This window comes from Glycine soja, chromosome 15 (genome assembly GCF_004193775.1).
Source record: "Glycine soja cultivar W05 chromosome 15, ASM419377v2, whole genome shotgun sequence".
NCBI classification, from domain to species: domain Eukaryota; kingdom Viridiplantae; phylum Streptophyta; class Magnoliopsida; order Fabales; family Fabaceae; genus Glycine; species Glycine soja.
In genome coordinates, this window is record NC_041016.1 from 9,346,539 (window position 1) to 9,370,606 (window position 24,068).

The window sequence follows — 24,068 nt, forward strand, 5'->3', positions numbered from 1 at the left end:
CTGTTTTTAAGTAAAATTTGTAAAATTTCAAAATAAAAATTTGATAAATAGAAACAAACTTTTTTAAAAATATTAAAAATTTATTTTTAACATTAAACTAATCAGGACAACTTTAATGTGTTTATGAATAATCATGCAAATTAGGAATTAAATTGACACACACACATATATATATAAACGTTGACGATCTAATTAAATTAATATTTATTTTAATCACCGTTAAGTATCTAATATATTGTACGAGTATTTATAAACGCATCTATAGAACAAAATTTAAAATTATTAAAAATAAAATTAATTCATAGATATTTATTTTATTGATAATAAAAATATAGTTTGAAATATAAACAATTTAAATTTTAGTTAATGAAATTTAATAATTATCTTAATTAATGAACCTCCATTAATTCAACCTCTATTAATTAAATTTTAAAAATTAACTCATTTGTCACAAAAGGTAAACATAAAACTAAAAACCCAAGCATCCTTGACCTATAAATTCTCTTGCAAAGTTCAATTAGCACAGAGCAATTGTTCACCCATTAAGCTCTCAAGAGAAACTGGTTGAAAAAATGGCTTCAAAGGGTGCTACATTAGTTACCCTTTTCTTTTCCCTTAACTTCTTTTTCTTTTTCATTGTTAGTGGTCATGATCCTAATACACCATCGCCACCATGGCAACAATCAGAATCACGATCACGACCACGATCATCACCACCACCACCGCCACCGCCATCACGATCAAGACCACAACCACCACCCCCACCACCACGATCACGACTAAGATCCCCTCCACCCCCGCCACCACGATCACGACTAAAATCACCTCCACCCCCACCACCACGATCACGACTAAGATCCCCTCCACCCCCGCCACCACGATCACGACTAAAATCACCTCCACCCCCACCACCACGGTCACCTCCACCCCCACCACCACGATCACGATCATCTCCACCCCCACCACCACGATCACGACCACCGCCACCACCACGATCACGATCACCTCCACCCCCACCTCCACCCCCACCGCCACCACCACGATCACGATCACCTCCACCCCCACCACCACGATCACGACCACCGCCACCACCACCTCATGTATCTAAAGAACCACCACCACCTCCATTCCTTGTCACAACACCACCTCCACCTAAATCACCATTATTGCCACCCCCTATCTCACCACCATTCTCATCGCCACCTATCTCACCACCATTGTTGCCTCCTGTATCACCGCCATTCATATTGTCACCACCTATCTCACCACCATTGCCATCATCTATCTCACCACCATTATCACCTCCTATCTCACCACCATTATTGCCACCTATCTCACCACCATTGTCACCTCCTGCCTCACCACCATTCTTATTGCCACCTATCTCACCGACATTGCCACCATTGTCGCCTCCTACCTCACCACCATTCCCATTGCCACCATATGTCTCACCACCATTGTCATTACCACCACTTATCTCACCACCATTGTTGCCTCCTGTATCACCACCATCATCGTCACCCCCTGCCTCACCACCATTGTTGCCACCCTCTGCCACACCACCTGTCTCACCACCATTGTTACCACCCTCTGCCACACCACCATTATTGCCTCCTATATCACCACCGTTATCGCCACCCCTAGCAACACCACCGTTGTTGCCTCCTATCTCACCACCATCATTGTCACCCCCTGCCTCACCACCATTGTTGCCACCTGTCTCACCACCATTGTTACCACCCTCTGCCACACCACCATTGTTGCCTCCTATATCACCACCGTTATCACCACCCCCAGCAACACCACCGTTGTTGCCTCCAATCTCACCACCATTATCGTCACCCCCTGCCTCACCACCATTGTTACCACCCTCTGCCACACCACCATTGTCACCACCTGTCTCACCACCATTGTTACCACCCTCTGCCACACCACCATTGTTGCCTCCTATATCACCACCGATATTGCCACCCCTAGCAACACCACCGTTGTTGCCTCCTATCTCACCACCATCATTGCCACCCCCTGCCTCACCACCATTGTTGCCACCTGTCTCACCACCATTGTTACCACCCTCTACCACACCACCATTGTTGCCTCCTATATCACCTCCGTTATCACCACCCCCAGTAACACCACCGTTGTTGCCTCCTATCTCACCACCATTATCGTCACCCTCTGCCTCACCACCATTGTTACCACCCTCTGTCACACCACCATTGTCACCACCTTTGTTACCACCCTCTACCACACCACCATTATTGCCTCCTATATCACCACCATTATTGCCACCCCTAGCAACACCACCATTATTGCCTCCTGTCTCACCACCATCATTGTCACCCCCTACCTCACCACCATTGTTGCCACCTGTCTCACCACCATTGTTACCACCCTCTGCCACACCACCATTGTTGCCTCCTATATCACCACCGTTATCACCACCCCCAGCAACACCACCGTTGTTGCCTCCTATCTCACCACCATCATTGTCACCCCCTACCTCACCACCATTGTTATCACCCTCTGCCACACCACCCTTGTTGCCTCCCATCTCACCACCGTTGCCACCACCCAGTGTCTCTCCACCTTTGTCACCACCTCCTATCTCTCCACCATTGTTGCCTCCCATCTCACCTCCATTACCTCCACCCCCTATCTCACCATCATTGCCTCCTCCTGTCTCACCACCATTGCCACTTCCTGTCTCACCATCACCGCCACCCCCACCTCCATCTCCTCGCCCACCACCCCCTGTCTCACCATCACCCCCACCTCCACCTCCATCTCCTCCCCCACCACCCCCTGTCTCACCATCACCCCCACCTCCACCTCCATCTCCTCCCCCACCACCCCCTACTTCACCATCGCCTCCACCCCCACCCCCATCTCCTCGCCCACCACCCCCACCCCCACCTCCATCTCCATCGCCTCCACCCCCACCCCCATCTCCTCGCCCACCACCCCCACCTCCACCTCCATCTCCATCGCCTCCCCCACCACCCCCTACCTTACTATCGCCGCCACCCCCACCACCACCCCCATCTCCTCGCCTACCACCCCCACCTCCACCTCGATCTCCATCGCCTCCCCCACCACCCCCTACCTCACCATCGCCGCCACCCCCACCCCCATCTCCTCGCCCACCACCCCCACCCCCACCTCCATCTCCATCTCCTCCCCCACCACCCCCTACCTTACGATCACCGCCACCCCCACCCCCACCACCTACTTGTCCTAATTTGGAAATTTGCTTCAATGTGCGGTTATCGATTCCATTACCTGGGAATATTAGTGGTTGTTGTAACCTCTTGACACCTATTTCTAACAATAATGCCTCTAGGTGCCTTTGCACCACTGGGAGGGCCCAATTCCCTAGAGCAATAGAATCTGTCTTAACTAGTACTATGAGGTTCATGTTAGTCAGTTGTGGATACTCTGGGGCTAGCAACTATAGTTGCAATTAAGAACAAAATATGCATGACAATCGTAATCATATTCTATTGTGTTATTTCGCATCATGGTGTTTGTTTGTGTGTGTTTAAAGTTAAGGATCTTTTCATTTGTGCCCGCTATATACATGTGTGTGTTTTCATACATATTAGTGGACACTATGATATTACCAATAAAGGTCCATACATAGTCCTATACAATCACAAATACAATTAATTATGTTGTTTTTATGTTGTGGAGGGGGATTCTTATTTCCTCCTCACTAGCTTTGTTTATCATCTTTTGTTAGTGAAAGTTGTTAAATAAATGTCCTTTGTTCAAGAAGTGATCCCAAGTTATTCATTCCCAGTATTTGTCTTTCTTTTCACTTTGATATTTTCTTTAAGTATATAATTTAATTTTTCAGCTAAGGTGGCAAAGTAGAGAGGAGCGTTGATATTGTAAAATCATGTTCAAATAAATTTGCTAGTATAGGTTTTAGTCCAAAGTCCAAACAATAAAGCATGAAAGAATGGTCAAGATAATTAATTAGTTAGCAAAATGAAGACATATATTGATCCTACAATAATAGGATATTTAACTATTCACATAGTAATTAACAAGAGAAAAGCCAATCGAAGGAAATGTAGGAACTCCTACACATGTTGAAATGCATGCTAACTGGAAATTTGCGTGTACACTTCATATCCAATAATCCTACAACTTTAGAATATTGTTCATGTAGAAGCAAATATACTTAACAAAAGGACTAAAAAGGAAGTTAGTCTTCCTAAACTTATTAAGCACAAGCTCTATTTCTACAGTATCCATATTGAATTACGGAGAGAAAAAAAATGCTCCCTGGGTTTTTTCTTAAATTAATAAATAAGTATTAAAAGTTTATAGGTACTGCCAAAATGACTATGCTTGGATGAGCATGCACAATTGTTTGGTTGTTTACACTGATTCGTTAAAAATGATATAAAATGATATATTATCATTTGAACTTGAAGATTTAAAACATGGAATTTCATAAAGAATTTTATAGAATTTTTAAATTCCACTGCAAATAATTGTGAATAATATTTGATATATGTCACGATGTTCATATATAATAGATTTTTACCATGTTATTAGAAGTACAGCTGCAATATTAATTATGACTAATTTCATCCAGAATCAGAAACTTGAATATATTTCATAGCCATCTTGATTTAAGGAGAAAGCATGCTCCCCTATTTTTATGAATAAAAGGGTTTTAAAAATTAATAGGTATTACAAAAAAAAAAAATGAATGAATGAGCAATTGTCTGGTATGTTGTTTACATTCGTTGAAAATTATATATTACAATAGCATCGACAAGATTGAGTTTATCATTTGAAGATTCGAAACATGATTTCTCAAAGAATATATTATTATAGAACTTTTTTTTAAGTTTGACAACAATTTAATTAATTGTGTTTTATCTTTGATATACGTCGCGATGTCCATAATATAATTATCTTGTTCTTAATTAGAACTAAACTAGAGTTAACTTCTGGTTCTGGGACCAAATTCTGCCACTTTTTTCAAGGGAAAGTAAGGCTCATTATATTTTAACATCAGTAAATATTTTATCTATTTTCTCTATCAGTAAATGAACAAAATAAAGTTGATTAAGTAGCGAAAATTGCATATCATAGAATCTAACCTGATCTAATTGATTGATAGTAATATGCAGTCTCTGTCAAAGAAACTCCTTAGTAGTTAGTAGGGCTATCCCATATTCATCTTTATATACTTTTTTGGTACATTTCGGGAAGTCCAAATTAAAGCCTTTTTTTTTTATTATCTAATTCCAAGTTCTTCTGTGCCCACGTTTAATTTAAGAACAATGATATTTGGATACTTTTTTTTAACCAAACACACATGTCACGTATTTTTTTTATCTCTTTCTTTTTATTATATCATATCTTCTATAAGGTTATTATTTCTCCGTTTATTTTTTTTTATCTGTTTGGGTCTTGATCAGTTGTGGATCTAGACTGTCTGAGAGTGAACAAATACACCCTCTCATTTTAATAAATTTACATATATTTTTCTTAAAATTTTATATTTACATCTCAAATTTTATGTGTTTGAATCCTTTATTTATTTTCATTCGAGAGTAAATAAAACACATTTTCTTATTTTAATAAAATCATGAGTATTAATCTTAAAATTTTATGTTTTAAACCTCTTATTTTTCTGTATTTAAACTACTTCCTCATTTTTATGTTAGATTTATTTTTTAAAATAATTTGTTCTCACTTTCCTCAAGTCTTTGATCCGTCGTTGGTTTTGACGGGCATTTGGTGTCCACCAAACATAAACCTTCATTTAAAACACGTGTTTTTCCTAGATGTCATGCTGGTACAATAATAAGTTCATAACTCCCGTTAATTTTTTATTTTTTTGGAAAAAAGTTCAAAACTAGCATACGGTTTTTTAAGAACTGGCCGGAATTAATAGATGGAAATGGTCAACTTCCTCTTTAGTCCTTTAAACTTTAAAATATTATAATATAGTAGACGTATCGGGGTTTGGTTTCTCCTCAGTCCTCACCCACTCACACATTGAGAAGATAAGATTACTGTGTTCATAATTAAAGTTTGTAAGTATGTATAGCGGTATATATGTGATGGAGTAAGAAGTCTCTGCTCCATATAACTTAACAATAAATTCAAAGCTTCCAAGGCTTCTGCAGATGATATGGGAAAAAAGGAAAAGAGGTTGCAAGAGATAAGGTGTGAGTTCAAATTTTAATTATTTAAAAAATTAATAAATTAATAATTAATATTAATAGATAAAAAAAATATGAACACCAAGTCAAGAGTTAGAAATCTAGGTATTCTTCTTGTCTTCCTGCGGGTTTGTTATTTTTTTTAGGTTTGTGGTTGCATGCTCAAGAGGTATTTGATAAGTTGCATGTACGTACTTGCCTACTTTGAGTGGCATCAGGAAAGGGTAATTAGGTGCTGCAATAGTGAAGACTTTATGTTTTATTTTAACGCACGCCATTTAAATCATATAATACTCAATTTTATCTCTTCTTTTACTTTTTTTTTGTGCATTTTTTCTTCTATTTCAATTTTTATTTCTCTTTCATTTTCCCATACAAAAATATCAATTTTACTTTTTTCATAACTACTTTCTACGGCCCAATTCGAGGTGGTTGCGAGTGACTAAATTTTGTTTTTAAATGTAATTTTTAAAATAAAATGCGTTTGAAAAAAAATATAACTCAATTGATTTTTTAATTCAATTGTAAAACAGTTTTACATTCATTATCAAAATCAATATTTTTTTGTGAATTTAGATTTTAGTTTTAAAAAACACATTCTAATCACCATCATTATTACTGTCTTCGCCACTACCTCCATCGACACCATTCCACCACTGCCATCGCATCCCACCATTGTTATTTCTACCACCACACCACTATTACCGCCATCACCATTATCGCTTCAATCATTCCACCACAACCAGTGCACCTCGCCTTTATGGCCTCCACTATTACCACCACCACAATTGTTGTCGCCACCATTTCTCTGCCTATATCGTCTTTGTTGTTGCCCTTATCATTATTTTACCCCACTACCGTTGTCTTCCTTGGACGTGAGCTGACCTAGGTCAATGGGTCACCAGTTTAATCACAAACCTGATCGAAACGTACCAGGTTTAATGCATGGTCTATCTAATAGGCAACTTGACTTGACCAAACCTCCGAGTCATAATCAAATCGGTCTAAATGACTAAGTCGATCCGAATTTTAAAATATTGACATCATCATTTCATCATTACGACTATTATATCATCATTCTACCATCACCACAACCGTCGTCACCGTCACTACTACTATTGTTACCACCGTGACCATAGTCACTCTCACCCCGCTATCTTTGTCATTGCTATTAATTCATAATAAAATGAGATAAAATAAAATGATTGATTGATTTTATTTATCTTTAATTTGTAACATCTATTTAAAAATTAAAAAAAAATAAACCAAAACTAAAACTAAAACTAATTTTGATTCTCTTCAAAACTAAAAAAACAAGAAACCACCTCAAACGAAAGCTTAAAAAATTCCTATCTGAACTTTGTCCATATTTTATAAACATTTTGTTGGCAGATATTATATGTTTAAATTAAATTGGTTTTTATTTGATACTCCATATTCAGATTAGGCCATCTGAACTCAAAATGTTAATTCAGCTTTCTTTACGTGGGACATTGAGCACAAAATTTGTATATTTATTTTCTTTTTTATTATCTTTTTTTTTTACCTTTTTAGCCATTAAAATCCATTCTAAAAACAAAATAAATATAGAATAATTAAATAGATTGATAAAATGCACTGGGCCTCATATCCATTTAAATTAGAGACTTCAGTCGATTTTACATAACTGATCAAGCAAAACAACATAGGAAATATCTCCAGTTACAGATTAAAATTTGTAAGTAAAAAATATTAAAATGTAAAACAACAAAATGGGAAAGTCCTCTATTCTACACAGGTCGTTTGCTTCTACTCTACTTTTTTATTTTAGTTTATATATCTAGGATTTGTAATATTATATCAATAATGAACAAAAAGAAAATTATTTTATAAAAATTACAACATTAATTTTTATAAGCAAACTACGAAACTAATTAATGAAATAAATCATTTTATTTTATTTAATTCAGTTTCATTCTTTTAGTAAAATCAAAATAAATATTTTATGTTCCATTCTACTCTCTTTCTAAATTACCTTCAACATAAAATGGAATTCACATATAATGTGTCATGTCGTTTAAGTCTATCTATCGAATTGAATAAGCACTAGTAATTTTTTAAATCTTTATTAAGATTGAAAAAGACAATTTAATTGAATTTTCGATCATTTAAAATTATATTAGTATTTAGGAAATAAAAATTTTAAAGTTCATTTCATACATTAAATTTAAATGCAATAACGAAAATTGAATTTATGTGAATTATATTCAACTATATGTTAATAAAATTATATAAGAGCAATATGGTATCATTATGCTAGCAATATGCCCAAAGATTCAACGTTAACCTTCATTAATTTAATTCAAGAAAAAAATTAACCCATTCGGCACAAAAAGTACACATAAAGACACATCCTTGGCCTATAAATTGTCTCGAAAAATTCAGCTAACACACAAGCACAAGCAAGAGCTAGCAATTAAGTTGTTCACCAATTAAGCTTTCAATAGAAACTGATTAGTTAGGAAAATGGGTTCTAAGGGTGTTGCACTCGTTGCCCTTCTCCAGCTCTCTCTCAACCTCCTCTTCTTTCCACGGTTAGCCCTAACACCCTTGCCTCGGTTGCCCCTCCCTCAAGCTGTGCCCATTCAGTCCACTCCCACCGTTATTGCAACCACCACCTCCTTGTTATGTCCCTGCCCTTGTCTCACCACCATGGCGAAAACGACCACCACCACCTAGTAATTGTCCATCCTCCAACCTCTTCATATTTGTGCCACTCTTTTGAACGGGCCTTCATGGCTGCGTGCATTTGCGACGCAGTCAAGGCCGTGGTCTTTGGAATAAACGTTAAAGCTCCACATGCCGTGAACGTAATATTCAACACCTGTGGACCCATCACAACCACCAAATACTCTAGCAACTAAGAACAGAATTTGTATGATATCCATCATATTATTCTTCCTATCAATATCATCATGGTCTTTTTTGTTTGTCTTTGTTTAAAGTTAAGGACATCACGCATAGTGCCAATACGGACAGACACTAATATTACCAATAAATTAATTGATAATGTTTGGGAGATACCTAAAATGTCAATTATCAACACTTCTAGCAATAACAAAATAAAAAAGAGAAATGATATGTTTATGAGATATAATATGCAAGAAAAGAGAGATAGAGAGATAAAAAAAAGTATTAAATAGGTTTTTGTTAAGAAAAAACATTCGAATATCATTATCCTAAATTAATATCCATAAATGATAATAAAGGAAAATGCTAATATATATGTACAAAACACGTTTCGTAAAGATGCACCAAGTCTAGGAACAAAAAGAACGGCAAGAAAGGTGCTTAAACACACCATCCTAAGGAGAAACGAAGTTGACATGGCTTTTAACAAAGGTAGGTGTAAGGTGGTGACTTGTATGAAGATTTTTGTCAGATTCTGGCTCTGATATGGTGAGGCAGAGTTCTCTCCCTTCTTTTTCTTTTGGTATAATTAGGAGGTGTAATCTCCCTCTTACCGGATCTATTTTTTAGATAAAATAATACCTCTTGTTGTGTTACTTGATGCTTAAACCAAAAATCAAACCTCAAATCTTACTTAAAAAATTTAAATGTCAAACCACGTAACAGTACTATTGTTAGGATCCAAGTTTTTATGCCCACACATTTAAAACATCTTGTGTTCTTAAATGCTGGTACAATAAGATCGATCATAACTCCTTTCTTTATGGAAAAAAAAGGTTCAAAACTAGCTTACAAGTTCCTCTTTAAAAGTGAAAAATACTATAATATAGTAGATGTATCTGGGTTTGGTTTCTCTATCACACTCACATTGAGGAAATAAGATTAGTGAGTTCATAAAATTTTGAAGTATGAATATATGATGGAGTGAGAAGCATCTGCTTCATTTAACTTAACAATTAGCAAAGCTTCCGTAGCTTCTATAGATGATATGGGAAAAATAACATGATGTCATGCATGAGTTAGTGATATATGTTATCCTCCTTGCGTAAGTGGCTATGGATTTTTATCGTATTAATGCTCTATTTGTATTTATGAAAGCTCAAGGTGTGAAAGTGAAATGGTAGGAAAAACAATAAAAGTGTAAACCCATGAGTGTTTGTTTGCGATGAAACAGATTAATGGTGAAATATTAAAAAATTTGGTGGATCCACATGATTGGAAATGCATCTAAAAAATGAGTGAAAATAACTAGTAAGAATGATTATATTTTGACGATAAAATTTGTTAAACATTTAATCAATAATTTTTTTCTCTGTATTTTTCTCTTCCTGTGGCACATACATTATATCATCAATCACTTATTTATGATTTTTTTTTTCACTCAAGTTTTAGCCAATTTAAGATTTTAAAATTATCCAAGAAACATTTTTCACTGAAAAACACATTAAAATGGGGTAGATATTGTGGTTTTTTTTTACTTGAATAAAAGTAACCTTTAACAAGGGTTGGTATAGTAAAATATTTTTTTATTGGGATAAAATGAAAATTTTGTTTTTGTTAAAGATCTAATTGTTAATTTATTAATTTTTATTAGTGAAAAAAATTGAACGCACGATCTTTTTCTTTTTTCGTTCTCTTTTAGAATATTTTGTTAATGGGTAATTTTTTTTTCTTTTCTTACTTAACACTTTAATTCAAATGGTTTTTCTCTTTTATAATCTCAAACAAATAATACTACCTTTCACTCTTTTTCTAATCTTGTTTTTTTATTCCTTTTATTTCTTCTTACTTTTATTTCTTTTGGACCTTTCTACTAAACACAATGTTAATATACTTAATATGATTATAAGACAAAAAGAGTTTAATTGTCACATTCTTGCTGGTTTGTCAAATTATTGAGATTCGTGGTAGCATGCCGAGAGGTTGGTACGCGATAAGTTGTACTTGCCTACTTTGGGTGACATCAGGAAAGGGTAATTATGGACTGAAGTGTTCTTCATGTTTTATTTTGACGCAAGCCATTTATATAAAGAATAGAATAAAATAAGGCAAATGAGGGATTATATATATATCATGACATTTGGAAAAAAGATTCTTTCTATTTTTTATTGGAGAAATAAATAATACTCTTCATTGTAGGTGTATCATCTCTATTTTATTTATTTTCCTTAAAGTATAGTAATGAAAAAAATAAAGAGAAAATGAAAAGAGATCGAATCTTGAATAGTTAACATTCTTTATATAAACATTAATTATCCTTATACTTTATATATATATATATATATTTCTTACACGTTTGCCCTTGTTTTTTTTTTCTCTTTTTGAGAAGTGTCGGTTGTTGCTTTTTAGAAGCAGAAAAATAAATCTAATTCTCTTATATTTACGGACAAATCATATACATAATGATAATACTCTTAAAAATAATAAAGCATGAAAAGTATGAGAAAGGTACGTGTATTTTATTTTAATAGAGAAAGATAATATAATTGAAAATCAACTATGAGCATGAGACATGCCCATGCTGAGAAATAAAGTAAACATGCCAGATACAAGGAATATGCAACACCTGCAATTACAAAGAGGAAGCCCCACGAAATGACTTCTGCATGCGTAAGGCTTCCCAACCTTTTTTCATCATTACATATAAGGTGTTTTTGGGTTTTTTCATCATCTTTGATTAAATTCGTTTTGATCAAAATTTTATGAGTCAGCGGGTTTGTGTAATTTTTCTTGCAGACCCAACTCAATTCAATCCATCATAAATGGATTTGATTCAGTTATTCATATATATATATATATATATATTCTTAAAATAATAATTTATTTTTATCTAAAATTTTGTAAATATATAATAACTAAATATTCTTAAAAAAGAATAAATTATGATAATATTTGACTAATAAAATTAATGATTTTAATGTTAATATTATATTTTTTATTTTAGATAAAATAAAATATTATATTAGTATGAGAAAATATAAATAAAATTAAAATAAAATTAAAATAACATCGAAAAGAAATAATGAGTGATTTAATATAATAATTTAATAAATTATGTGAAGTAAAAATTAATATTTTGTATTTGATGATTAATTTATATATAATAATAAATTTAAATATATGATATGAGTTGAATTAAATTAAAAAAATAAAATATATTATCCAATTCACTTATAATTAGATTTTAATTAGGTTAAATCAAATTTGATCCAAACACTTAAAAATCTAATCCAATAAAATTATATGTCAATTTAAGTTAAATTAAATCATGACTCAAACTCATAAACACTCCTAATTACATTGTTTTAGGCCACCCACCCACACTCCAAAACATAAATGATAAAGCCGCCATGTTTAACACATGGAACACCTGCATAAGATTTCAACTTTGAAGTATTGACCAAGCTTTGGAGAGGTACGAGTAATTTGGTAATCAATAAAAGTATTAAGAAGAGTCTCAAACACACTCTCTCTAATACTTTTTCTTAATGCAGTTGGTGTTAACCTCAAGAAAATCAAAGTAATTATTTTTAGTTAAAAAAACATTTATACACAATGGTTATTTAATTAATTAATAACATATGTTGAGTTTTTGAGAAAAGATATGAATTTGATTTTCCACAAAATGCATAGGAAAGGAAAAAAAAAAACTTTAATTTGAGTGAGTTAAACATTGAACCGATGATTAAAATTATAATCAGTCCAAAGAATTAAAATTTGTATGAATTGAATTAATGCATCAAAGAGCTTAGTGACGGTGATAAGAAAAAAGATATATATATATATATATATATATATATATATATATATATATATATATATATATAAAATAGAAAACGTAACAACCAGCTGATATCTGAGCAGTGGCCAAGAAAATACATGGTACAATCCAAGTATTTCCACCCCTACCAATGGTTATGTAATATTTATTTAAAAAATAAATATTATTCCTTTCCAATAATATTTATAATTTCAATGTCTCTGGTCCATGTAACTTAACTAATTAATTAACACATTTCCATGATCAAGAGGTTGGTGGGTGATAAGTTGTACTTGCCTATTGTGGATGACATTAGGAAAAGGTAATCAGGGGGCAGCAGTAAAATTATTGTGTTTTATTTTGCGCAAGTCAATTAAGCAATGTATAATATTATGTGGACACCTCATAATCATAAATACTTTATTAATATTAATTTATTTTTTCTCTTCCTGTCATAATACATCACTTATTATATATGATTTTTTTTTTATCTCTTTTGTTTCATTCTCTCCATGAATACCAACTAACATAGTGGTATTCATGCATTATTTTCCTTAAAAATTACAATTAAGGAAAGCAATGAAAGTATAAAGTGTAGTGATATTAATCTCTTATTTAGGATTTTCACGTATATCAGGAGCATTTTTTTTTTTGTTCAACTACTAGTTTAATACCCGTGCTTGTGCATGAATTGCCCATAATTTATATAAATATTCTTTTCAATAATAATTTGGTCATTTTCTATCAAATGAAGCTAGTTAGCATATGAGGAATTTATACTTTCTTTAAATGATTTTATGAATTAGGAAACTATTTCTTTTATACAAGATGTGATATAATATATAAATGAAAAATTTTGTAGACTCTTATTATGTTATGAAAATTTTCTTTGAAGACAACATTAGCAGTGATGGTTAAAGTTCTTCTTTCTTTCTCGTGTATTAAGATTTATGACCCTTACTTACTTTAAACTTTGAAAAGGGCACCCACATAATTAACCAAGGCAAATATAATATAATATTGAGTAACGATTAACCTTGAGACTTTTTAATGTTACCCAACTGGACCGGTCAAAATCAAGATGAGGGTGAATTGGAATTTTACTTTTCCTCAATTTAATATTTGTTTTGGATTAGATTTTCTTGACAAGTGTTTTCAGATTTTTAAAAAAGAAAATACTAATTTTAACAAAAATCTTTTGATAACCATATTATCCTTTTTAAAGGAAAATTGTTATCTAGCTTGTTTGTAATTTTTCTTTTTTCCATTTTATGCCCCGTGAGTATGGATAGTGATAAAAAAAAATGTCCTCAATCGATAAGGTGAATACCTGTCTAATAAGGATAAACCACATACCCATATATTATTAATTATTTATATTATCTCATATATATATATATATATATATATATATATATATATATATATATATATATATAAATATAATCTTGAACCCTAAGTCATTTACTTCTTTCATGAACTACCATTTCTGCTTGCTTCTCATTCTTTGCTCCAGACGTCACTAAAAAACTACATCAGTCTATTAGACTATTAATCTAACAATTTAGTGAAGAACCAGAACTATGTAAGAAAGAACAACTAAAAATTAAAAATAACAATCCACATGCCTCATCATTGATAATTCGAAATAAATAGGCTACATGGCCCTAATGCTACAGCTATAAAGAGCTGGAAGCTTCTTGGAACAAAAGGACAGAAGTGACCCTAATGGTCATATACTAAGTGGCACAAAGTCCTTGAATCTAGAGGGAGGTCCAGCATTCCGTTTGGGCCTGAGAGGAGGACTGTGACCCATTGGGCTATCACAGTCCCTATCCTTAAACATAAACAAGAGCATTGCATCATCGGGTTTTTCTTTGCGTATCATGAAAATTGTTAGTACACCCAACATAATATGTGCAATTCCAGTTTTGTCCTTCCATAAAATTGATACGGATTGGCAATCCAACTTGTAACTTTCACGTTATTAGCATGAAACTCTAACCAACTGAGCTAATATACTAATTATGTTATAAAATAATTAATGTTACTATATATAATACTAAAATTTTTAATGTATATTTAATGCACTTGTAAATTTACATAATAAATTTTGCAACAATTAAATTTTATCTAATAATTAATTTATCTACACATATAAATTTCTAACGCAGAAGGACAAAACTGAAATTACACAATGTTACATAATGCTCAAAGAAAAACCCTGCAACATCGCAACCCTATGCTTGTCGTTGTTGGTCATCCTGTTGGAACCTATGTTGTATGGTGATGTTTTTGTTTTTGTTTTTTTTTAAAATCCCTAAAGGTTAATTAGTTGTTAGTTTTTTATTATTAGGAGAATTCCAATTCATAATTTCTCTTATTTTTTTCTTCCTTTATGATCAAGTCAATGTTATTGTAGGATGATGTTTGAAAGATTTAAAAATAATTTTTCAATTCAAGTGTAACAATATTTTAAATTTTCTTATTGATTTTAGACTTAATGTAATGTGCAGGTAATAGGTGTAGATACGAGCATGTAGCAAACAGGTATGAAGATGATAATTCAAATATATATATATATATTGAAGCGCCGAGATGAGAACAAGTATCATAATATCGTACCTAAAACCTTTACTTTACCATACCTATCCTCATATTTAATTTAAATAGGGCGGCTACATAGTTAGAATGAAATAATTGACTTAAAAGTTAAAAGAAGAATCCATTCCTTAAGGGAAAAGCACAGGTTACTCTAGCCGGCAGTTTAAAATTGTTTGCAGCCGCTTTTAAAATCCTCTTTTTTATGCATCTGCATGCATGAAGTTTTTATTTTATGTAAATTTGTAAATTATAAAAATAAAAAAATGATAAATAGTATTGCTACTTTTTTTAAATATCTTATCTTTCTAAAAATATTTTATAATAATTATTAAGAGAACTTTTAGGCATTTATAAAAAGAGGAATCATGTAAATAGGGATTAAATTGCCATCTAAATATACATTGTTGATCTAAATTAATATTTACTTTTTAGGTTTAAATATATTTTTATCTCTCAAATTTGGATCATTTTTATTTTTGTTCTCTCAAAATTTAAATTTACTTTTTTTTAATCTCTCAAACTAAAAAAAAATGCTCTTTTTAATCCATCATGACTGCTTTTGACAGTTTGGATATACAATTTGTGATGTTTTTTTTTAATCACATGAGATATTAAAAATAATATATTTTTTAAAATTAAATGACTAAAAATAAATTTAAATTTAATAGACTAAAAAAAAAGTGACCAAAATTTGATGCACCAAAAATATACTTAGAGCCTATTTTTTAATTACTCTGAAATATCTTATACGTTATATATAAACATTTGTTAACGACAAAATCCCCAATTTTGGTCTCAGAAATTAAAAGAAATTGTCTATTGTGCATATCTTTTGGGCTTTGGGCGCACCTATTTGTTGAGTTGCAAACTAAGTAGGTTAGAGAGTGCATATGCCACGATACCGTACAGGGCAATATTGTAAACTGCACTGTATTTTATAAATAAATGATATAACCATGTTTCTGATTAAAAATAGAAACAGAGTTAATAGGATTTGGAGGGTTTAAAGAGCAAGGATTGAGGCCAGAACGAGAAAGAGTTTGAATTTATAAGCGTAGAAACAATTCTACATTTATTATTCAAAACCACGTAGAATATCAATTTTTACATCAAATCAAATAAGAACTTATGATTATGATTGATAAAATTAGTTAAAAAATTAATTAGTAATTGAAAAATTAATTTATTAAATTATAAATATTCGATGAAATTAATCATTGAAGTAATTGAAAAGTATAAAATGACATAAAAATAATAAAATCATAATTTATTTTAAAAAAGAAATAAGAAAATTTAATAAATGTAATGATGATAAAAATAAAGAAAATATAAAATATTAAAAGTTAAATTTTTAAAAATATTATTTTAAGTACCATTTTAAAAAATATTAAAATGTACTAAAAAAACTTATTTACCAAAAAAAAATAAAATTAGAAATTACCTAAAATACTTTGTCGAATAAAAATATACATCAGTTAATTATAAAATTGATGTAATATATTTGTATTTAATTTAAAAAGTGGCATCATATTTTATACTATATTGGTTATATGACCGTCAATGTAAAATGTCTGTCTCTTTTTTTTTTTTTAGTAGAATCTATCATGATTTTGTAGTCCAATTTCATAAATTTATCTGACTTTTTAAAGGAAAGTCACAATTTCTTTTTCCTAGAGTAATAAGGTGGGTTTGGTAGTTGGGGAGAGAGAAGAGTTGGAGTGATGAGGAGTTCATGGATTTGAATTTTTTTACTCATATAATATCTTCTTCCGTTTTTTCTTATATTAAAAAAATTATTTCTGAGCGTATATAAGACAACTAGTTAATTTTATTAAATTATTTTATTTTTAAATTAAAAAATAAATGTTTTTTTTTATAAATCATCATTGATTGAAACTTGATATTAAGCACAAATTTCCTATCTATTTTAAACATAATCTCAAGATAAAAATAATTAAAATTTGTTTATATTTAAAAATAAAGAAATTGAACTTTTTTTTTGTTTATAAAAGAAAAAGGAGAAAATATTAATTACTACTAACATTTACCCATAAAAATAAAGAAGGAAAGTTATGGATTCATTCAAAATTGAATTATATGATATATATTATGACATTGTGATCCCAAATGCTGCACCCTCATTACTTTGATCTAACCCACGGTATAGCATTCTTATAATACTAAGCATATTACGGCACCCCAAACATATTATAACCTGCACGTGCTCACCTAGGGTAAGTATCTTGCCTCAGCCTATATGACATAGTATTATTACAAACATATTCTGAATTATTTCTCATAACTCACTACGTGGACCAAATACTGCAACTTAAATACAAACCAATTCCGCATCTATAGCTATAGACTTTGGACTACTGCTACATACGGTGCTACCCTTCAATTGAACCTGAAATCACATCTCTGCATTCAATCCACCCTCCCTCCTTATTGAGCATCATGCATGCAGAAGAGTACATATCTATACGTACAAAGCTGCCACACATATACAATGTTACATCCATCTCCCATATCCCTTGCAGGTTGCAACCTCTTGAGCTTTAATGCTGCTGTGGCAAAGTTGATTCTTTTAGTGAAATCAAAGTATATAATTTCTTCATTACCTTGTCATTTTAATCTATCTATCGAATAAGCACTAAATAATTGTTTTAAATCTACATAAAGAATTGAAAATAAAAATTTATTTTATTTTTAAATTATTTAAAATTTATTTAGGAACTAAAATCCATTCTATGCATTAAATTTAAATTTATTGACTAAAATTCAATTTATGTGAAATTATTTTCATGAAATTAATTAACATATCTTACTATTTTGAAAATAAAAATCTTTTGTAGAATAGCTTCGTTGTCCACAATAATTTTACTCAAAATAACCTAAATTAATAAAATACTGTCATATTTGAATAGTTGCGCTAAAAAAGTTAATCATCTTATTTGCATAACTTAATGAAAATATAGTCTCATAATTAATTATACGCATATGGAAAAACTTTCATATAGTTGATATTAATTAATTTTTTTCAAGTCAACCCATTTCTTTATTTCATGCTTTTTTTGTTATTATTATCATGCTGTTTACACGATATAAAATAATATCACATATATATTTTTTCGTTAATATAAACCCACAATTAAACAATTAATTATAGACTAAAACTTAAGATACGATATGCATTACTAAATAGTATTGTTTTGTTAATTACTTGTTCCCTTGTGCATTGTTTGGTCACGTAAGTTGGTCAAATAAAAAGTTAGATATTTAAACGAATATGGTCTCGTTAATTAGCTAGCAACCTATCCATGCCCAAAGATTCAACTTCACCTCCATTAATTTAATTTAATAAACTAACTAACGCATTAGGCACAAAAAAGTACACATAAACACCCACAAACACATATATGCTTACCCTATAAATCGTCTTGCAAAGTTGAGTTATTACACAAGCAAGAACTAGCACTTGTTCACCAATTAAGATTTCAAGAGAAACTGTTTGGAAAATGGGTTCCAAGAGTTTTTCCCTTATCCTCTCCCTTAACCTCCTTTTCTTTTCCATGGTTAGCTCCAGCAGTAGCTATGAACCACCATCACCATCCCCCTCTATCTCACCAACGCTTTCACCCTTTAACTCACCATTGTCATTACCGTCACCATCCCCCATCTCTCTAGAACCTTCACCTTCTGACTCACCATCACCTTCACCCTCTAAGTCACCATTGTCATCACTGCCACCACCCCCAGCCTCACCAGCAGCTTCGCCTTCTGACTCACCATCCCCGGTCTCATCACCATCTCCACCATCTAACTCACCATCACCATTATCGCCACCATCCCCTGTCTCACCAGCACCTGCACCCTCTAACTCACCATCCCCATCACCTCCACCACCCTCGATATCACCAGCACCTTCACTCTCTAACACACCACCACCACCACCACCACCTCCAGTTTCATCACCACCACCACCACTGGTTTCATCACCACCGCCACCACCACCTCCAGTTTCACCACCACCACCACCACTGGTTTCATCACCACCGCCACCACCACCTCCAGTTTCACCACCACCTAGAAACTGTCCCAATCTGCGCTTTTGCACCAATATTTTGGGCGGGATAAATATTCCTGGGTTTCCAGCAACAACCAGGGAATGCTGCACCCTCATCAGTGGTCTAGTTGACTTTGATGCTTCTTTTTGCCTTTGCACCCAAATCAGGGCAGGTATCATTGGAATCAACATCAACCCAAACATTGGTGTGAACCTAGTGTTAAACGCCTGTGGAAGACGTCGCAACACAACCACCAACCCTTGCAATTAAGAGTAGAATATGTATGCATGACATCCATCATCATATTCTCTCTTGTCAATTTACTTAATTCTTATCATGCTCTTTGTTTTTGAATATTTCAAGTTAAGGACGTTACGTTACCATTCGTGCCTGCTACATATGTATACATATGCCAGTGGACACTATAATATTACCAATAAAATAACATCCATGAATAATACTGTTACAATTGTACTGTTTTTCGTCTCGTGTATCGGGGGATCTTATCTTTCCTCCTCGATCGTTATCTTTGTTAATTTCTAGTCTAAAGTTGTTCAATAAAACTCCTTTGTTCAAGTGGTTCCAGGTTATTCAATTTCCTTATCTTTGTTTTTTCTTTTCACTTTCATATTTTCTTTAAGTACATAATGGTTTCAGTTAAGGTGGCAAAGTAGACAGCTGGAGCATTATTGATCATGTAATAACCATGAAAATCGGTTTGCTAATCTTTTGGTCCTAACAATTAATAAAGCATGAAATATGGTCATCAATATAATTAGCAAATAGAAGACGTACGTATATATATTGATCCAACAAAAGTAGCATATTTAACTCCTAACTTAGTAACAAAGCAAAAGGCATCTGAAGGAATGCAGGAACTCCATCCTTCGCATGCTGAAAAATGCTAGCTAGAAATTTCTCTCTCTACAATTTTCATTCAATAACCCCTAAAAATTTTAGAATATCGTTGGTGTATAGAAGCAAACCAACTTAAGGACTACGAAGCTGATTAGTCCTCCTTAATTACATTATTTATTAAGCACAAATTTTATTTCTACACCGTAAACATCTTGATTTAAGGAGAAGAAACTGTTGGCCTTCATTTTTTTAATAAGGATTAAATTGTAATTTTGATTTATTTGATTAATTTGCAAAATGGACGATTTTTATTTTCTTATTTTTTAATTATAAAATTGGGTTCCTTGATTTTCAAAAGTGACAGATTTTGGTTCTCCATTAGATTGTTTTCGTTGACCATTAATATATAAACTTTGACCAAATAATTAGTGACAGGGCACATTAATTTTTGGTCTATTAACAATTAATTATGATTAATATAGTTATTATTTTAATTATAAATTTATTAAAAAGAAAAAATTATTGTCTTCTATAACCTTTTTTATGCTTCTGAAACAAACGATGAAGGAATAGTTACAATATCAGCGTGAACTCCATAACTAGAGGAACATTCATTAAGAATAATCCACAAACACATGTACAACCTCATTCTCTTCCCACTTTCAAATCCACACTCGAACTCTCCTACTGTGTGATGTGTGTGCTTTCAAGCAATAAGACTGCTTGCTAAACGAGCCACTGCTGACGAAGGGCCACATACAACAGGAATTACAACCTTCGCTTCCTCATCTTCCTCTTTTGCGCCAAGGCTCAAGAAAAAACAAATACAACTTCTATGAATGTTCATGCTGGGCAAATCACACATAAGACCAAAACAAAACAAAAAAAAAAATGAAGGACTCAGACCTGTATGAACCAACCCAGATTTAAATATAGACACAAATCTGTGCGAACCAACCCAGATTCGCTTGAACCACTTGCCAAATCTGAACAACGAACCCAGATTTGTTTGGCTGCCGATCTGGTTTTTATGGTGGTTTTGGGGCGGATATGGTCGGAGAAGGGAAAATGGTGGTGGTCGGGACGTGCGATGGCGGCGGAGGCACGGTGGTGGATGGTCCAAGGAGGTGGCGCGCAAAAGTACTGAATGAGGGTGTAAGAATTAATGTCTCGTGTGAGAGACATGTGACTTATGTAGAGACTAATAAGTAAATAATTAACGATTAAGGGCTAAATTGTAATTGGGCTTAATAGGAGAAATTTCTAGAGCCAACTGGTTATAAAAGGGGGTTAATACCCACTAACGTGAAATAAGGTCCCCTTCCTGACCAGAAAAGTGTCTCTCTCACTCATAACTATCACGAATGGAGAGAGGCAGAAAAGAAAGACCCAAGGAAGTAAAATCTTATTTCTTTCCTCTTTCAAGGAAATCAAAGTGCACCGGAGAGAAGTTCCTATGGAGAAAGATATAAGTCTTCCTATGAAAAAAGGTACACATAATTATCTATTGTTGTTTATAGATTGTTTGTGAGAACCATAGGTTTCAAGATCCTGTTGTTTCCTATCATTGATAGTTTAGGAAACTCCTTAAAAAAAATTTACATGTGGTATCAGAGCATGTGTTATGAAATTTATGATTCTCCAAGAATGATTTAATTTCTCTCAATTATACATGAACCTTAATTATGAAATTTAGGGATAATTTAATTTCTCTCAATTATGTATGAACCCTAATTATGAAATTTAGGGATAATTTAATTTCTCCCATTATGCATAAATTCTAATTATGAAATTTAGGAATTTTATTTTCCGTTGCATGTATTGTTTTATTGGCAATATTTTTATTATTGTTGAATACCAATTTTTGGAGAAAGATTATTTAAAAACTTATGATTATGGGAGAGAAAGTTGCACGACATGTATATATTAAATTTAGAGAAAGTTTTTACTTCTAATGGTGAAAGAAAGGAAGCGTGCCTAAACGTAAAATTCAATTTGTTTGTTGTAGGAAGAATATGAAATTTTGGAAATTGCTATTTACAACCTTATGTTTGTTATTTCCAATCCCACTTGATCTTTTTTTTTTCCAAAAAATTATTGTTGAACGTGATTAAAGGATTGAAAATTTATGTTCTGTAATTAAATTAATATGAATGTTTTGCAATTATTGGTAGCAGTAAATATATGTATATGCTACATATTTGTTTGAACGTGTTTGAATGCAAAAACATAAATAAATACAAATATTATTTTATGGCCTGGAAAGAAATTAATAGAATGGCTATGAATTGTTAATAGCAATAAGTATGTACAAGCTATATATACTTGGTTAGAATTAAATGTATGTTGAATTTGTTAGTCATCAAAGTGGCCAAATTTGTAAGGTTATTTAATTCCAAAATTAATGATTATTTTGATTACTCATAGAATAATGGATGCTAAATTATATGGTTATTGATTTATGGGTAATTGAAATTCATTGTTATAAGGCATTTATGGATCGTCCAAAGGTTGATTAGTTGTTCTTATAATTAATGAATATAATTGTAGGCAATTTGTGTGTATCATTAGTTTTATTTATATGCCCAAAGAAAATAGATACTACTAATTGGTGCATATTTAATTGCCAAATAATGTTAAAATTTTATTAGTATCATTATGTTTGTATGTTGGTGTATCACCCAAAGGAGAACATTAATATACATTGTCCGTTATCTGAATGAATCATATGTATGACATGTATTTTATGTCTCAAAACACTTATGTGAATTTTATTATGTAATACATGTCTTGAATTCATTGGATTCTTATGTATCATCTGAGCCAATTTTAATGGGCTTAACTTCTCTGACAGAAATGAGCAAGTCCAATTTCACCTTAGTGTTTTGGATCATGATCTTGCTATGTTGGAAGAGAAGTTTGTTACTATTGTTGATGTTAGTTGCAATGAAGAGAAAGTTCATTATAAAACTTGGGAAAGATCTAACAGACTCAGCCTAATGTTGATGAGAATGACTGTTGTAGACAGTATTAAGACAACTCTCCCTAAAATCGAAAGTGCTAAAAAGTTTATGGGATTAGTGGGAGAGTATTCTCAAACAGCTGATAAGTCTGTTGTTGGGACATTAATGAGTACATTGACCACCATGAAGTTTGATGGTTCACGTACTATGTATGAACATGTCATTAACATGACAAACATTGCAGCAAGACTTAAGACCTTGGGAATATAATGGCTGTGAATGAGAACTTTCTTGTTCAGTTTATTCTAAATTCATTACCGTCTGAGTTTGGTCTGTTCTAAATGAACTATAATACCATGAAAGATAAATGGAATGTGCATGAATTGCACAGTATGTTAGTTCAGAAAGAAACGAGACTTAAGAATCAAGGAAGTCACTTAGTCCATTATGTTAGCCACCAAGGGAATCAAGGAGCTTGAAAAGAAATTTATGAAGAAGCATGATAAAGGCAAAGGGTCATTAAAGAACAATGACAACTCTTTGCAAATCCAGAAGAAAGGTACCAAGGGCAATAATTGTCAATTTTGTGAAATTAAGACATTTCCAAAAGGATTGCCTAAAGTGTAAGTCTTGGTTCGGAAAAAATGGTGAGCTTAATGCTCATGTATATTTT

At 32.5% G+C, this 24,068-nt stretch overlaps 2 protein-coding genes across 2 annotated transcripts; both read left to right on the forward strand.

Moving 5' to 3' along the window:
- Positions 1-512: 512 nt before the first annotated feature.
- On the forward strand, positions 513-3,795 carry LOC114386949 (basic proline-rich protein-like). The gene has a single exon (XM_028347027.1). It carries the CDS (start codon positions 573-575, stop codon positions 3,465-3,467), a length of 2,895 nt encoding a protein of 964 aa, XP_028202828.1. The 5' UTR covers positions 513-572; the 3' UTR covers positions 3,468-3,795.
- Positions 3,796-18,965: 15,170 nt separating this feature from the next.
- LOC114387687 (extensin-like) lies at positions 18,966-20,155 on the forward strand. Its single transcript, XM_028347894.1, has one exon. It carries the CDS (start codon positions 19,026-19,028, stop codon positions 19,842-19,844), a length of 819 nt encoding a protein of 272 aa, XP_028203695.1. The 5' UTR covers positions 18,966-19,025; the 3' UTR covers positions 19,845-20,155.
- The last annotated feature ends 3,913 nt before the right edge of the window (positions 20,156-24,068 follow it).

Excerpts from the sequence above, each read along its gene's own strand:
- LOC114387687 (XM_028347894.1), top strand. The coding sequence starts at position 19,026 with ATGGGTTCCAAGAGTTTTTCCCTTATCCTCTCCCTTAACCTCCTTTTC.
- LOC114386949 (XM_028347027.1), top strand. The coding sequence starts at position 573 with ATGGCTTCAAAGGGTGCTACATTAGTTACCCTTTTCTTTTCCCTTAAC.